Source organism: Mobula hypostoma, chromosome 3 (assembly GCF_963921235.1).
Source record: "Mobula hypostoma chromosome 3, sMobHyp1.1, whole genome shotgun sequence".
NCBI classification, from domain to species: Eukaryota; Metazoa; Chordata; class Chondrichthyes; order Myliobatiformes; family Myliobatidae; genus Mobula; species Mobula hypostoma.
Window position 1 is genome coordinate 149,680,943 of NC_086099.1, and position 18,122 is coordinate 149,699,064.

The 18,122-nt window shown below is 39.7% G+C and overlaps 1 protein-coding gene across 2 annotated transcripts in view; it reads right to left on the reverse strand.

Annotated features, from left to right (window-relative positions):
* gabbr2 (gamma-aminobutyric acid (GABA) B receptor, 2) overlaps window positions 1-5,215 on the reverse strand; it is a 1,071,742-nt gene extending 1,066,527 nt beyond the window's left edge. For both annotated transcript variants that reach the window (XM_063043845.1, XM_063043844.1), the window contains exon 1: window positions 4,068-5,215. In XM_063043845.1, the coding sequence (XP_062899915.1) occupies window positions 4,068-4,382 (315 nt within the window). In that variant the 5' untranslated portion in view covers window positions 4,383-5,215. The remainder of the gene's footprint in view (window positions 1-4,067) is intronic.
* Window positions 5,216-18,122: the final 12,907 nt, after the last annotated feature.

Consider the following 18,122-nt stretch of genomic DNA (forward strand, 5'->3'; position numbering starts at 1 on the left):
GACAACATCCACCACCAACTTGGTGGAGGATTCTGAAGATTCATGATCCAAGCGAAGAAATGTGTGTTAATTTGTCCTGAATGGCCTGTCTTTTATTTTGAAAATGTAAAAACCTGATTCTAGTCACCCCAGCCAGAGGAAACATCCCTGCCAAGCCCTTTAAGAATCATAAAATCAATGGATTTGCCTCCTATTCTTTTGAACTTTGCAGTTTATTCTCAGTCTGCTTAATTTATCCTCACAGGACAGATCCTCTATACTAGGAATCAATCTGGTGAACTTTCATTACTCTCCTCTGTCTGGAGCATACCCATCAAGTAAGGAGGCCCGTTTCATATATAATACTATTAGATTACACATGCTATTTAAAAAGAGGTTTTCTGTTTCATTCCAAAAGTGTAACTGTCCAACACTATGCCTTTAGTTACAAGAAACTTCTCATTATAGTAGGTCCAAATCATTATAGTATTACATATAAACCAAGTTTAAAGAATCAAAATGTCAACTGATAGAGTACTTTTGTTTCCTTCTCCATGGATTGTCATCTTGTCGTGGTGGAGAGGCTTGTGTGGTCCTGAGATCCCAAGAGCAATGCCGTCTGGAGCTATGCTCCTGGTAGGGTCGCCCATGGCAGTAAGGTCGAGGGTGAGGTCTCTAACAAAGAACAATCCAATCAAGACCTCAACGGTGGAACAGGTGGATAAAGTTACTTTGAACTCAACCACTGTGAAGGTGGATGAAGGCTGCAACAAATCCATCAACTCCAATCATCTTGGTTTCCATGCCATTGGAATCAGTTGGTTGATTTGTGAAGTGTCGTGTGCTTCTTGGAGTGCAACGTCAAGTACACATTAAACAAATACACGCACAGGAGTCTTCACTCCTTGGGCCACTTCTCCAGAATGAAAACCATCATCCTCAACCTCGAAGGACAGCCCCGACAACTTCTGTTTCATTAATTTCCATCTTAAACATCCTTACTTAACAGGACAATTTACCAAGTTCACAAAAATCACAACTAGATATATCTAGAAGTTTAACATTAATGTTGATAGTTTCTATTCATAGAAATGGCTAGTACAATGTAATTTGGTCAGTCTAGCCATTAGCTTCATATCCTGATCTGAAAGCCCATCCATTACCTACAGTTGTCCAGTTTTCAGGAAAGTTTAAAAAAATTACTCTCAGAATGACCCCCAGGCATGTTTGGTTTGGCAGCCAAACCCAGAGCAAATCTCAGCCAGTTACTTTATACAATTTCTATGGGACCACCTCATTACAAAGGCAACATGTTTGATATTGAGTACTATATAGCAGAGATACTGTGGACACTCCCCCATTTATCATGTTCAAGGCAGATTAAATGCAGTGATCGGATCAGGTTAGACTCCACTGCAGTAAGATTCACCAGTGCATTTTCAATACAATAAGTAGAAAGAAGAAATTTTCTGGTGGAATAAAGGGATAGAAACCCACTGATTCAATTAAAGAGGAATGCCCAAATTGGCTGATAACAAAGTCCTAAGCTTTTGGGATCCATTGCAGGAAATGCTTTAGTGGCATAATCAGGAAAAATGCAAACATGATTGCAACAGACTCACCAATGTCCCACACCAGTTCTGCCGTGTCACACTCACCAACGTCCCACACCAGTTCTGCCGTGTCACACTCACCAACGTCCCACACCAGTTCTGCCGTGTCACACTCACCAACGTCCCACACCAGTTCTGCCGTGTCAGATGAGCAGGAAACATTGAAGAGGATATAGATATTCCTCCATAGACTTTTGAAAAAAAATTGAGTTACCAAAGAGATGGATATCAATTATCTTTAATCAATGAATTGAGATTGCTTTGCTGCCTTTTGACATTATCAATTGATATATGACATGTTGTGGATAATGTGCAAAATTTCGGCAGAGAATATGATTATGGTAGGCACCAATATACCAATCACAGCATTGTTACTTTGCCAGGCTAGGGCCTATGAAACTCCAGAGGCTCCTCAGGTGTGTAACAGTACAAGGGTGATCTTTTGTCTCACAGTTGAGTTATGCAGCAAGGTCAGAGGTACTTGTTTGTTTCATCCTAAAGGCAAGGCGCAGTAAAGGTGATATCAGAGAACTGCTTATTAAGGAAGCTAGCCCATTGCACTTGTTTTAAAGTCAAACTAACAAGTTATTTTTGATCATTTAAAACACTATCTGCATGTGGCATACAACCCAAAATCATGTGTGAAGTAAACACCAGTCAAAATAGACTGTAAAGACAGGGATTTCACCCACACTTGATCACAGTCACTCCTCTCTCCAGGCACTGAGGCTATGAAGACTGCCCTGGTTCCTGTGTTCCATGCCCACTAATACGATGAACTGATAAGCAAAGCTTTGGGCCCACTCCAGGGTTCAAATCAAAGGACGCAGTTTGGTTCAGGATGTTGTTTGCACGATTTGTGTCTCTGCCACCTCCCCTCTCTCTTGCACATGGGGTGTTGGTCTTCTGTTTATTTTTTCTCTTTAATTGGGTTCTTTCAGGTTTCTTGCTTTGTGACTACCTGTGAGCAAATCTCAAGTGTGTGTAATTTGCCTTGAAACTTTGAAGTAAATGGATGTCTCAATAGAGGGAAAGGAGACCTTGGGATTTCTCATGAATAAGATGGGCCCCATGGTCGTTTCACTTGATCATTAATGGGTAGTCGTGGGTGCAGAACATCTGCTAACCAACCACCTATCATCGTCATGGAGAGGGAAATCACCTGCACTCCACCCCTATACCAAGTGACCTTCAATAGCCACTCCTATCACTGTTGTCTGACAATACTTCCGAATACCGTTCCGTTGTACAATGGGAGCCTATACATCAACCTCCATAGATAACAAATATCCAATCAAAACGCAAAACGCACTCCGAAACAAATGTTGTAATTCACCTAGTAAACATTTTTAGTCGAATCATCATTCTCTCCCCGGCAATCCTGCGGCCAGTTCAGGGACCGCTCCTCGGACTGGCACTAACTGCGGGGTCCCCGGTAGGGAAACAGCGCTGTCTGCCCTCAGCACAAGCTCCGTACAAAAAGTGCGCCCGCCGGTTGCCTCGGGAATGTGACCGGCGCTTCATGTGAAACTGCTGCCATCTTCAGGTATCCTTCTGCCAGTCCCGGTCCGCCCCCGTCCCCGCCCCTATCACGTTAATTCCACCGTGGAAAACAAATGTACATCGCATGCAGTTTAAAAAATAATAATAAAAATAGTAGATTTTAAAAACCCTGAGAGTGGAGTGACAATGTGCGTCTTCCCACTTGGAATTTAATAAAGCACAGTTCAAACAAGGTGTCCAGGTAGAAGTGAATTCCGCCCCCCCCCCGCCATATATACGTGATAAGTTGTCACCTATGCCCCAAATCTCTCGGCGGCGGAGCGAGAGCGGAGGCCTGCAGAGTTAACTGTTTGCGCCTGGCTTGTCTGTGGGCTCGTGACCAGTGAATGGATCTCTGCTGCATCGCTAAGGGAGCCGTTCACTCAGCGGGGAGCAGATTCCCAGCACTTGCAGAGCCTCTGTGATCCAGATAAATGCAATGGCCACAAGAACGCGCTTATATTCGGCACGGGGCTGGGGGGGGGGGGGTGAAGAGGAGAGAGAAGCACACACACAAAACAGAGCTATTCGCATTTTCTCGTCACTTATTATTCAGGTGTTTTTACCCACAGGTCCACACACGCGCACATTGGCAAAGCCGGTCAATAAACGTAAACCCCAAATATCACACCATAATCCGTAAAGCAAACCGAATAGTCACAATTGAACCCCTGCCAGAGCCCAGTGAAGTGTTGAATCATTCATACATAGCGCAATGTACAAAACAATTCAAAATTAATACTTGGTACCATGCAAGTATTATAGAATGGACATATTAAAGATATGCGTGTAAGCCCTCATACACATTTCCAGTCAGGAACCACAGCCTAAATAATTTGGAATCTTTTGTGTGTTAATTTGTAAACAGATTGGAGAAATCAGACAGCGATTAAAAAACAGCAGCTTCACAAATAAGATAACAGCTCTAAATACCTCGGAGTCGTACCACTCCAAGACCAGTTTGCTGGTGTTTGGTAAGAATTTGCTGTGGACGTGTTCTGTGGCCAGTTGAACGGCAGGTAAGATGCCCTCTGAGATGCTCTCCGCCGCCAGCGTCTTGTTAAAGGGCATCAGCCCCATGATGGGCAGTTCAGAGGAGGCTCCCAGCCTGGTACCCGTGTTCTTGAGTGCTAGAGCCGAGTGGGAACACCAGCCCCACGGCAAAATCAGCATCCCAAGCCGGCCTAGGGAGCACCAGAAAACCCAGACGAATAGTCCAGATCGGTAGGTCCTGAGCGCAGGATCCATCCTGTAGGGGGGAAAAACACGCACAGCTCGACCGGTAGCGACTAGGGATCAGAAGGCTGGCATTGGAGGTGCCTCTCGCTTGCTCTTTCTACCCGAGATGGGCTCTCGCAGAACGTCGCGAGGTACCGCTGCCTTGTGGTCCAGGGACTGAGCTGAGCCGAGCCGAGTTCAGTGCATTCCTCTCGCTTCTTCCTTTTCTTCAGGGGTCCCGATAGCGTCTATCAATGGCGATGGGCGCCCCCTCTCTTACTATATGCATATATAGACACATATAGATAGATTAATACGTGCATTTGCCTTCCTCGTTTCCTTCAGAAGGATTTTTGGCAGCAGTTCAAAGGAAGGAACCAGCTCGGCACGGGTATGAAAGATCTCGCAGAGCAGCGCCGTTCATCCACTGTGCGCTAATCTCGGTGTTAATGTGCGAAAGATCTCCGCTTCTCCCCTGTCCTTGCATCGACTGCGCCCGTCATATCACATCACATACAATCCACAGAAACGCGAGCATGGATACCAGGAAATCCCGCCACCCCTTCCCCGCCAAAATACGATCTCACACAGGCAGCGAGAGAGTCGAGGAACCAGGTCCCTGGAGAGACCGCAGAAGTGGAGAAGGAATCTCCCCTTTCATCTCGGTGGTCAGTGGATGCAGACTGCAGATGTCTGCTACCGTACTCTCGGTTGGGTTCCCAGGTGCAAACTCTCAGCGATCCGAGTTTTCTGGACTGACCAGTATTTACAATCCGAGCGTATTTTCCGCGGCGGCTGACACACTGTTCAGACTGGAGCGTAAAGCAGATCTGACTTTCGGCTTCAGCCGCATTGGACTACCAGTCTGGGCTCTTCGGGGGGGAAAAAAAACAAGGAAACAGACGGAGTTGGAGCTCTCCGATACCGTTTGTGGAAATCTCCACTAAAACAAGCACTTAAAAAAATCGCCAGACCTGAGCACAAAATGCTTTTAGATATCAAATTAAAACCGCATGCCGCTTTGAATGAAGAGAGCGTACTGCGCTGTTTATATTCGAGGGGGAGTTGATGACAGGCCATTAACTGAACCAGCTCACCTTGGTTTCTACTGCCAATCACCGAATTAATTTGCACTTCTCTCTATTGAATAAACGAAAGCATCTGTTCCCTGCACATCACCGTCAAACATGGATAAAACCATAGGGAATTAAACTACGGGATTAGATTTCGTCTAGCCTGTAAAACATTAAAGCCCCATTTATTATATTCTCACTCAGAGGCTCGTTTTGCAAGCAATTTCCCCTAATTATCTCCTGATTATTACAGATTTTCTCTTCAACCCGCTTGTGTGAGCGCCATGTAAAGGAATCTCCAATAAACCCTTAAATTAATCACAATTCAAAAGAACGACTCGTCTGCATGATCAATTTGTGCACATAAAGTCACCTTATTTTTAATTCTATTGAAAACAAAGTTCTGAAGATATAGCCCTTTGGCAAGTCTGTCTACAACTGTATGATAAGATTTATCTCCCTCTAAACTTAAAAGGGCCAAGTTGCACATTCAAATCCATCCAGTCTTTTTCTTTACTCCGTTTATTCAGACGCTGTACCTTTGGCGTAGCGGGTAGTCAAAGTGGTACATTCAACGCGTTGTCACTATTACATTTGGAGTACAACTTGGCTTTACAATGACTAACAATTCCAATGACAGTTGCGCTCGGAGTATGGATTAGCATCGTTCATATTCTGTCAAACACAAACTGTATCAGACACTAGCATTTGAGGGGGATCCGCTATATAAAAAACAGGCACAGCTTCGTTTCCATTAAAAGGTGGCTTATAGCCACGAGGAATTACACGCTTTCCTCATCACGCTTATTTTTGCCACGTTTCAATCAGGTAACAATTGTTCATTCCTGAGTAAAGGTAATCATGAAAGCAGAAAGATGGAATTGGCCCTCGCGATCAAAACTTGCATTTTGGCTAGATGTACAACTTGCGGTCTAACCAGAAACCAACATGGAAAAAAAAATTCAGTGCGATGGTTTCACTAAAAACGACGCATATTGTTACAGCGCAAGTGCATCCTTCAAAGTTCGTCTTCAAATCCACTGTATGGTATACTCATAAATAAATATCGTCAGATCTGGTTTTCAGTACTCGGATCCAATGATCAGTGGTTGGTTTAAAAACCGAACACAACATTGTGATTCCGCGAAACTTTAACATGATCGAATATCAGAGCTGGGTTAAAGAATACAAAGATTGACGAGAAAAAACGGGAGTCATTTTAATTGCGTGTTATGAAAGCATGCAACGCACCAATACTAAAGCGTCTGTCGTACAAAGTTTTAGATGGACTAAACTCTTTACATCTATATACCCTTGGGCACTATCAAAGTTTATTCCAATATACATGATATAGTAGTTAAACTGACACCATTAATATAGACAAAACATTAAAGGCAGATTTCTTTCTAACTCGTTTGGGGAATGCAGCTACCATCAGTACCGCATTTACTGCCCATCCTTTCCCACCCTTGAGCAGAATGCTGTGCTGGACATATCCAAGAGTAGGTGAGCATCAGTCATGTTGCTGAGAGCCTCTAAAGATAGCAGATTGCCAATCCAAAATGATATTTGTGAACAAACTATGTTTTTACCCCTAATCCAATTCCTCAATCAGGGTTAGCATAAGTAGCTTCAGCCTTTTTAACATACTTAATTATTAGCAGTTAAATTCCCCCGTTGCCTTGCTGGAATTTGTACTCGGGTCTGGATCATAAATCTAAGCCCTGGGCCAATAGCATTCCTATTTTGCCACTGTAACCGTCATTCTGACAACAAGTGAATAGTGGTCATTAGATGAACTGGTTGTTAAGTGAGATTTTAGATGTTAAATACCTAGCAAAATAGTTGCATTTCTGGAAAGTTTTGGAACAAGGTTTATAGATATAACATTGTGAGTTGTATAATTTCTGATAAAGTAGCCATTTGTACTAAATCAGAAGGTGTATAATTTCTGATAATTAGCCATATATACTATAACAGAAAGTTACTTCAGGATAATTGGAGGGGAACTATATCCACTATTTACACTGTAATTTTTCAGGTCATTAATGTCCTAACAACACATAGAGTAGTCTTCTGTAACTTATAACATTTTCTAATGGCCAAAAACTCTATGAAAGTTTGGTAGCATTCAGAATGATGTGAATAAATGAAGATTTTAGTGGAAAGTTGAATAGAAGGATGTGTATATTGAAACATGTTGTATATATATTAATGGGAGACCAACTAGAAAAGGAAAATTGAGGTGATGAGTAATCTTTTTAACTTGTAATATGTCCGAACTGCATTAGTATGAAGAGAATCTGAAGCACAACTTGAGGACATTCTTCTCACAGGACTGCTGGTGTGTGTCAAAACAGGTAAATTATGTAAAAGTGCCAGACAAATAGTTAAGCAAACATTTGATTGGAGAAGCAAAAAAATGCTGGAGGAACTCAGCAAGTCAGGCAGTATCTGGGGAGGAATAAACAGTTAACAGTTCTGGCCAAGACCCTTCATCAGGACTGGGAAAGAAGACAGAATTATAAGGTGGGGGGAAGGGAATGAGTACAATTGGGCATCTGATGGGTGAGACCAGGTCAGAGGGTGAGTGGGTGGGACAGTAGGGGAAGGGGATGAAGTAAGGGATCGGGAGGGGAAAGGTGGAAGAGGTAAAGAGTTGAAGAAGAAGGAATCTGATAGGAAAGGATGGTGGACCATTTATGATTCGAGACAAAGGCCATTATCTACTCTGATGAGATTTATGACTCTGCCATATTAACCATAAAACTTCTGAGCAAGATTGCAAGTCTGGGAAATGTATTATATATTACACACATTTTTATATCAGTATTTAGGACTTTGAAGAGAAGCCTATTTGCTTTGATCAATGGGGCATACCACCCAGCCTTTATGTCCCTCTTCCCTCCAGGAGAAGGCTCAGGAGCTTGAAGACTCGTACGGCCAGATTTGGGAACAGCTTCTTTCCAACTGTGATAAGACTGCTGAATGGATCCTGACCCGGATCTGGGCCGTACCCTCCAAATATCTGGACCTGCCTCTTAGTTTTTTTGCACTACCTTACTTCCCATTTTTCTATTTTCTATTTATGATTTGTAATTTAAATTTTTAATATTTATGAATTTTTACTATTTTAATATTTAATATTTGTAATCCAGGGAGCAGGAAGTGCAGAATCAAATATCGCTGTGATGATTGTACATTCTAGTATGAATTGTTTGGTGATAAAGTATAAAAGGAGAATAATCAAAAAAAAAATGATAAAGGGAAGGAATGGAAATATTTTGGACAGAAGAAGCTAGATTAGATTATCTGAAATTTTGCTTACAATTTTTGCCTGGGAGTATTTTGCTACAGAAAGTGATTGAACATGGAGTACTGGCAGAGTAAGCAGTGATACTGAGTGTGATTTTTATCCAGTATCTTCAGTCTGAAATCACCTGAAAGAATCATCTGCTACTGAAGTTTTCATAGTTAGTACTAACAATGGAATTAATTTGATTTTGAGTCATTGAATAAATTTATGTTACCATGTGATCTGACATGTAGACCAATGCATATTATTATGCATTAATTATGTAAAGTAGACACAAGAATCTACAGATATTAGAATTAGGATCAAGAATAGGCCATTCCATGCTTCAGGTTTTCCCAGGCGTTCAAACAATACATAATCTAATCCCCCACTTGGCTGGCTGGTGGATGGACCGGAGTTTGAGTCTGGCCAGCTCTTTACAAGCTTTCCATCTATGTTGGGTTCAGCACTGAGCTAGCAACTTGGCCTTGTAAAAAACAGTCAGATGCTGAGGAAATGGCAAAATGCAACCTGATGTGCCGCAAGCCATAAAAAGAAACAATAAATAAAAGGAACAATAGCAGATTAATATTTCAGCACAGACTAAAAGGGCCAAATGGCCTGTTTTCTGTGCTGTGGTGTTCTATGGTTCTATGGCTCTAAATCTCCTAATTCAATTCACCTTCTTACACTGAATTAATGTTCTTTGAATTCCCTAGTATTCACAAATCTTTATTTTCACCATATAATCACTAAACATCTAAACATCTGTACACCTCAGGGAAGAGAATTTCATAGATTCTCAACTTGCTGGGTGAAGAAATCTCTTCTTATTTCAATCCAAACTAACCTATCTATTCTAGACTCACCTGGCAAAGACAATACCCTCTGAGCATCTACTCTAAAAATGAACTTCAATGCTTCATTGATATCACCGATTTATCTGAACTATTGGCAATGCAGAACCAGTGTATTCAATCTTTGTTTTCTTGGACCAATCCTCCGTCCCAGGCATCAGCTTTGTAAACTACCATAATACTCACCCTAAACAAAGTTAATCCCTCCTTAGCTACGGAGGAAAAATATTACACAGCATTCCAAGAAAGGTTTTTTCAAGGCCCTATAAATTTGATGCAATATTCCTATACAACCTTTTCATAACATCTAATTGTTAGATTTCTGTACTTGCTTGATAATTACTTATGATTCCTGTACCAGGTTAATATTCCACCTGAACATCAATATTTCTGAACTTTCATTATTTAAGATCTTTTTCTCCTTTCCTCACGAAGTGTATAACTACACACTTCTCCACATTATATTCCATTTGTCTTTTATTACCTGCTTAGTTAAAAAGCATAAATCCCAAGATTGATTCTTGCAATACCACATTCAGAATAGTTGCTCAACACAAAAATGACTCGCTATTCTTGATGTCTATTGTTTGCTGTTCAACCAATCCATAATCCATACTAAAATATTCTATCCAGTTACTGGAAGCTCAAATACAGAACATATCCAAAAAGTGAATAAGTATCTGATGGAAAAAGATGAGAAAGGTAGCCATTAATATGATATGTTTCAACAGAATGTTTGTGACATAGATTGCTAGATCATAAAATATTTGAATCTTCAGTGGAATAAGAATTTATATAAAAATTTGACCAGTATTGTCAAGTTTTCAACCACTTCTCACCTGCACACTTCAGCTGTGAAATTTTAATGAATCATGCACAATCCATGGGAAATGCGTATTGTGATATGTTATCCTCATTCCATGGTTGCAGACTGATGCAGCTTCATCATAGCATAGTCCTTTATGGCACCAGATCAAAACATATTGTAGATGCATTTAGTCCAATCCTGCATCCTGGGAAATTGTAATTTCCAAAGCAACACGTTTGTAAATCCATCTGTCTTCTCTGCTTCAGGTTGAAGTTACTGCAAATCTCACTGTGGTGAAATACAATATTTGTCTATTTGTCAAATAGACCAAAGTTATAAAATTGCTTATTGTGGACAATATCCTCATGAAGGGTCAGAATGGACTTCTTAGCAATACATTTTAAACCAAACTAGGCTGGACATTTAATGTTAATTGAACACTTTGCTTTTAAAACTTCTATCATAAGGCCCATATAGGGCATGGTGTTAGAAAATAAATTACAACACAGAAGGAGAACATACAATCATCATATACCTGCCAGCATATAATGAGGATATTTGACAACTCCCACTTTTGAACTCTTGCTCAATAGCAGTTTAAGCTGTGGCTCTTTAAGTTTACACTGGGTACTTTTCACACTTTGGGGTTTCCTGCCTTCACCACACTTTCATTTTTGAGGTTCAAAATTCCACTATTCGATGAATAGAAAAATGATAACTCAGCCTTTAATCCTTCCACCAAGTAATGACTTCTATGTTTCCTAGTTACCAATCCTCTGCTGATGGAAGTATTTCATTCCTGTTCACATTGTCTAGATCATTCATAATTTTGTACATTTCAATCTCTCTTTGGTCTTTATTCAAAACAAAACAATCTCAGCCTAATTGTTCTAACTCTACTCATAATGATAGTCCTTCATATCTGTTAACCTTTGTGTAAATCTCCTCTGTACCATCCCCAGAGTTATCACGTCTTTCCTGTAATTAACAATCACATCTGTCCATAGTTCTCTAGCTGTGGTCTAACTGTGTTTAACATGGTAAATGAAAATAAAAAATAAACACAGAAGCTGAAATCTGAAAGATAAACCTAAAAATGCAGGGAACATTCAGCAGGTCAAGCAGAGTCAGTGGAAAGAGAAACTGTTAATATTTCAGACCCAAGATCATTCATCCGAGCTGGAAAACATTAGTTTTAGATGGTAGAGGAGGTAGGGGAGGGTTGGGTAGAACATGGGGAAAGTCTCTGATAGGGTGAGACAATGACCAAGCATTGTAGTTATCATTGTAGTGAAAATCAGACATTGAATGCCCTGCTGTTTCTAGCATTTTCTGTTTTTGTTTTTGTTTTACACAATTCTAGCAGACAGAATGGCCTCTTTCTACATTGTTAAGAATATGAACATTAAAATACATCACAAAGGACATCAAACCATGGCAGTGCCCTGTTTAAGTGGAGGTTTTTTTTAGGTAAGGTTCCCATGTGGATGTGGACATCTTTGTTTTGTATATTTTGATGTGCAGAGTGCAGATGAGGTCTCCAATGTTTGTTGACTACCCTTTTCTCTTTGCACCTGCTCAAGAAAAAGGATCAAAGACTGCGTGAATGGCTCAATATCTCCTCATTTGGCATATTGCATGTCACTGATTCTCTCCATGACTGCAATGTCAGCTTTTATCCAGCATGAAATTTACTCAACTTGAGTGAAGTGGACGGCTGCTTCATTGTGGTAATGTTAATTAACAAAGATCTAATGAGCTATATTAAGCTTACGTAAAAATATTCTCAATGGAAGAAACAGCTTGTCCAGTTAAGATCAGCTGATCCTTTATTTCCTAGGTAACAAAAGCTTTGATATTCTTCTTTTAACTACTAGCAAATACATAATACTGAATATTTAAACAGAATTATGTAATATAATGTCACTTCCATACTAATATTTTTGTGGAAGCCTTTGTCTCTAGAGAACGAAGAAAATTATGAAAAGTATCATTCCATATGTAGCTGTATATCTTAAAAGATGTTGCAGTCCAGACTTTACTCCCAAGTCATATTCTGCAGTTAAATTATGCTGAAAATATACAAGGATGTTTGTTTTCATAATTTTAAAAATCAGCTATGAGTTTCCGCTCAGGTTGAAACTTAAACAGACAAAATAGTAGCGTGAGGCTTGTGTCCACCCGCTGAGAGTTTCTGGGGTCATGTAATAAACATAACAATGCTCTCGACAGGATTGTTCTCGGAGAAAAAGGATACAAATCAGCACCTGCCACTAATCTCTGCAGTATTAGTAGTACTCCTGTCCTCTTCATAAAATTATTTACAGGTGGAGGCATGTACAGTAGTATAATACTGCAGGATGTAAGACCCCATCTGCCCTCTGCTACCACAGCTACCTTGGTACATCCTCAAACTACTCTATCTATTCTCCTAATTTTATTGTCTCTATGAATATGTTCCAGAAATCTGTCATTCTATGCAATTGCACCTGGAATGTTTTTATTGTTTTCAGTCAGGGATTCTGTCAGTTCTGATTCATGAACTGGATCTATCACTCTGTCACTCTCACTCTCAGTACAATGCGAGGGCTCCCCTAATCCTGTTTCTACTCCAACAGCCTCATCACACAATGATAAATGAACGGTAAAGTACCGCAGATGATGGAAATCTGAAACAAAAACAGGGCATGGGCGCGCATTCAGCCTGAACTATTAACTCTGTTTCTCATTCAACAGGTGCAGCTGAACCCACCTAATATTTCCAGACCTGAAGAAGGGTCTTGGCCTGTAACGTCAGCTGGTTATTCATTTCCATAGATGCTGCCTGACCTGCTGAGCTCCTCCAGCACTCTGTGTGTGTTACTTTGGGTTTCAAGCATCTGCAGACTTTCTCGTCTTTATGATTTCCAGCATTTTCTGTTTTGATTCAAAATTCAATGAATTAATTCTCGTCTAGCACCTTCAGAAGTATCTTAACTTCTCCTTTCTTTCAACATTTAAGAAAGGTCTTTCACTTTCCTCAAACATTCCCACCTCTTCTGAATGGTATAGTTCTGGTCCAGCAGCTCTCTTACTACCTCACTTCCCACTATTCAGAACCTCGAGATTCTTTCCTAATGAACTAAAGTTTACTTGTACTCCTTTCAGTTAAATGTATTGTATTCATTGTTCACAGTATCTTATCCTCCACATTTAGTTGATCAAGGGGTCAGGGGGTATGGAGGGAAGGCTGGGGCGGGGTTCTGAGTTGGATGATCAGCCATGATCATAATAAATGGCGGTGCAGGCTCGAAGGGCCGAATGGCCTACTCCTGTACCTATTTTCTATGTTTCTATGTTTCTATAAGTATTTGTTCCATTCCCTGCATTCAAGTGTCAGGATGGAATCTGAGCGAAAATGAATCCTTTTTGCAAGCGTTTTGTTGAGATATGTTGGCATTGTAAATGCAAGTTCAGCAATTTCAGTGGAGAAGGGTGTGCTGCAAAACTGTAACAATAAAATTCATTACCTGTGCTCCCTTCAAATGATGACTGCCTAAAAGAAGTGTGAGAGTAACTGAATTTACTCTATAATCAGAAAGCCTTAAATATATGGTGTATGTATATAAAACATGGAAAATAAAAAAATAAGAGCAGAAATAATCCATTGATTATTTGAGGTGTCTCTATTGATCTACATGATCATGGCTGTACTATTCAGCCCATCACTATATTCATGCTCTGAAGTCTGCTTGGCATCTAGAAATTTGTCTGCCTCCTTCTAACATACACTTAGTGGCCACCTTATTAGAGGAACCTGTACACCTGCTTGTTAATGCAAATTTCTCATCAGCCAATCACGTGGCAGCAACTCAATGCATAATCATATGCAAACATGTTCAAGAGATTCAGACCAAGCATCAGAATGGGGTAGGAATGTGATCTAAGTGACTTTGACGGTGGAATGATTGTTAATGCCAAACTGGGTGGTTTGAATTTCACAGGAACTGCTGATCTCCTGGGATTTTCACACACAGCAGCCTCTAGAGTTTGCAGAGAATGGTGTGAGAAACAGATAAAAAAAACATTCAGTGAGTGGCAGTTCTGTGGGCAAAAATGCCTTGTTAATGAGAGAGATCAGAGGATAATGGCCAGACTAGTTCAAGCTGACAAGAAGGCAAAAGTAACTCAAATAACCATGCATTATAACATGAGCACCACTGAATGCACATCAGGTCAAAACTTAAAGTGGATGGGCTACAGCAGCAGAAGATTGTGAACATATTCTCAGTGGCCTCTTTATTAGGTACAGGAGGTAAATTCAGCTACTTGTCCTCTATAACCCTAGTGGTAGTGAATTCCACCTGACCACCACTCCCTGAGTGAAGAAATCTATCATTTTCTCAGTCCCAAATTCCTTTCCCTGTAACGCTAGACTGGGAGTCTGTTCTAGGCATGCTGGCCAGGGGAAATTCATTCTCCCTGTATCCAATCTGTCCAGCCCTGTCAGAAGTATGTAAGATTCAATTAGATCCCCTCTTATACTTCACATGATTTTTAGAGTAATTATGATGAGGGAGATAAAGCCCCTTGAATAATGCCAATTCCTCCCACTCTATTTCCTTCTATCTCCACCCTGTTTTACCTTTTCATACTTGAGAGGTATGTAGATCTCAAGTTATCTCAAGTTGTCCCTCACACATTCAACTAAATAGGCAAAGTAGAAAAGACAATCCAGATTTTTTTTTGGTTAATGTCAGAACAGATTTATTAATCAGTAACCTGAAGAGAATTATTACTGGGTGGAACATATTTAAAATACTTCTTCATATATCTCCAGAAGTAACAGTGCAGGAAAATCCAAGTCTGAGTCGAGTTAGTTTGGATAAAGTCTATCTCAAGAACCCTGAAAGAACACCGACAGCTAGCAAGTACAAGGGTGTGTTACTCTGTCGATGCTTATGAATTAGATTTTCATTCCTGTGTACTCCATATTTCTTATTGCTTCCATTCATCCCCTCTAATAGCCATTCTTTCCCAAACTGCTTCTCCAGATCCAACTGAATAGCGCACATTTTTCTCCAGGCATATATTCAAATCAACAATAATTTTTTATATTAAAAGACTAATTTCTCCTGCATTGTTATAAATGTTATTAATAGCAGAGTGCTCAGACCAGGAATGGAAGTGGCTGTAATTGTCTTGGGCTTTCATTCAGAGCTTTTCCTATTAATTTTCACCTTCTACTATTATTGCCATGCAAGCTTTCAATTCAGTTAATTTACAATTAATTAAAGACCTTTAGTTTTCTGTAAAAGCTTTACATGCTTAAGATCAAGTGTTACTTGAAAAAAAAGAATCAACTATATTAACCTATCAGATAGTCCTTATCCATTATTTTCATGTGTTGTTTGTCTCTTTCCATCTTCAATGCACTGAGGGGATTGGTCTCTTTCAAGAGTGCAATCTCATAGGTTTTTTTTGTGTAGTACTTCCCCAAGTGGCCTGCAGGCATGGATACACCTTGACAATCACAATGAAATCTGTTAGACTGCAGGTCCAAACAGCAATAGGAAGATCAACCAGCACATGTAAGAAATAAGGGTAAACATACAGGAACAGCAGGAACAGCTGACTGCAGAATGAATGAAGTAGTTATGTAGACAGATGGAGAAGGAATCCTTGCTCTGTGATTCTTAACAGATCCTAAGACTGTTAGGTGAACAATGTAGCAGATGACAAGGAGGCTTAATTTTGTGTCCCTTCACATATATCCAATTAAGTTATAATCACAAAATATCCCAGTATTAAAGGTGGCTGTGTACAATAAAATGAGAAATGCACTGCAGTAACAACTAATCATTAAATCAAAATATCAGAACTGCTAACTTGCTAACGATATCAATCTCTCCATTTACGGAGATAATCTGTTCCTGATCTTCACTTTATACTAATACAGGTAATCTACGGGTAGAGCTGCCTGGCGTTCATGAATAATGTTTTTCTCACGTTCAGTGAGGTGCAATCACTGGGAAAAAACTACAAAAGCAGTTCAAGTTCAGTGCTGCATAAGAGGTGAAGAGGGAAAATAGTGTGTCGAAATTTCCTTTTATCAGGTACTATCAGCTCACTGAACCCTGAAAAATCAATTCTTATTGCCTCTGTGACCACATCAATTGTTCTATTACTGCTTAGATGAACTTCAATGCCACCTCACAAAAGCACTCTAACACTTCTCTGTAATTAATATCAGACTTTATGGTCTATAATTTCTTAATTCATCTCTCAATCTTCAAATGAGTACTGTAATAATATTGTCCTACTAGCCTCAAATAAAACTTTGGGCCTGAAATTGTAATACATGAGCTCTAATTCCTTTGCCTCCTGGAATTCTGGGACTCTGTCTGAAAAATTGTATTGACCAGAATCCCATCTATTTTTTCATTCAATTACTTTGAATTCTATGTTGCACAGAATTTACTGGTACCTGTTTAATATTCTTTGCAATATATTAGTGACCTTTATCCAAACTAATTTGACTCCATCCTGGATTTGCTTGCACTATTACTTATGGAGACATATGAAGAAGTATTTTAAATATGTTCCAGTAATAATTCTCTTCACATTATTGATTAATAAATCTGTTCTGGCATTAAGCAAAAAAAAATCTGGATCATCTTTTCTGCTTTGTCTATTTGGTTGAATGTGTGATGGGTATGCTCTGCACTGCAGAATAAATTTGTTGGAAGGTTAACATATAACAAAAGGGTGTATATGGAAGAGAGCACCATTACCAGACTGAAGAATTTTTTATGGATCTGTTTTGTTACACTGCGCATTGTATGAACTAAAGATTACCAGCAGGACCACTAGTCTAAAAAATTTCTCTGATTCCATCTGTCTTTTATTCTACGTCATTCTATAGGAAGTAGGGAAACAGAAATCTAATCTAAGGGATTGTTGGCAGAAGTGTTTTGTTGTATACAGTGCATGCCTGATGCCGTTAAGAAAAAAAATAAAATATATGTCCATAATCTACACTTTCAAATATGGTGAAATTTGTAGTATAATATTTTGATTAGTTTGGGATTATCTTCACCAAAGAAATTGTCGACTCACCACTGCCACCTTCTCAAGGATAATTGGAGACAGTCTGTGAAAGGTGACCTTGACAGCAAGGCCCATTCTGAAGAAAGTGTACATTTGAAAAGGATATCAATGTCAGCTTTTCCACATCTTATATGATAGTTATTGTCTCACCTGCTTCCCATTCATTATGGAAAAGCAGTAAAGATGAAAGAATATATAAGGTTTTCTTCTATGTAACATTTTGAAATAAACACTGTTCTTAGTGGTCATTTAGGTTTCCCAACTAAAAAGCAGCGATTGGTCTGCATAAGGAATTTAAGCTATCGACATCTTTTACTGTGCCAGCAGGAACACTAGAGAATTTATGCGCAGTCTGCTGACACAACTGTGAATAATATGTTATTTGTCAGAAAATACCACTGAATCTGACAGTCTCAGGGATCAGCTGTTGTTCTTCACTTGTTTGGGGATTGTCAGGCACTATCGATTAGTTTTTTTTTGACCTACTATCTTCCTTTTCTCCACTGTCTACCTTTGTCAACATATTTGTAATTTTTCTGAAGATTTGCAAGGGGGTGGGAGAGGACAAAGTCTGTGGATGGAGGGAAGAGCACATCTCTAATCTGATAATGTTCAAGTGAGAACACTGAACATTTCTCTTCAGCCAAA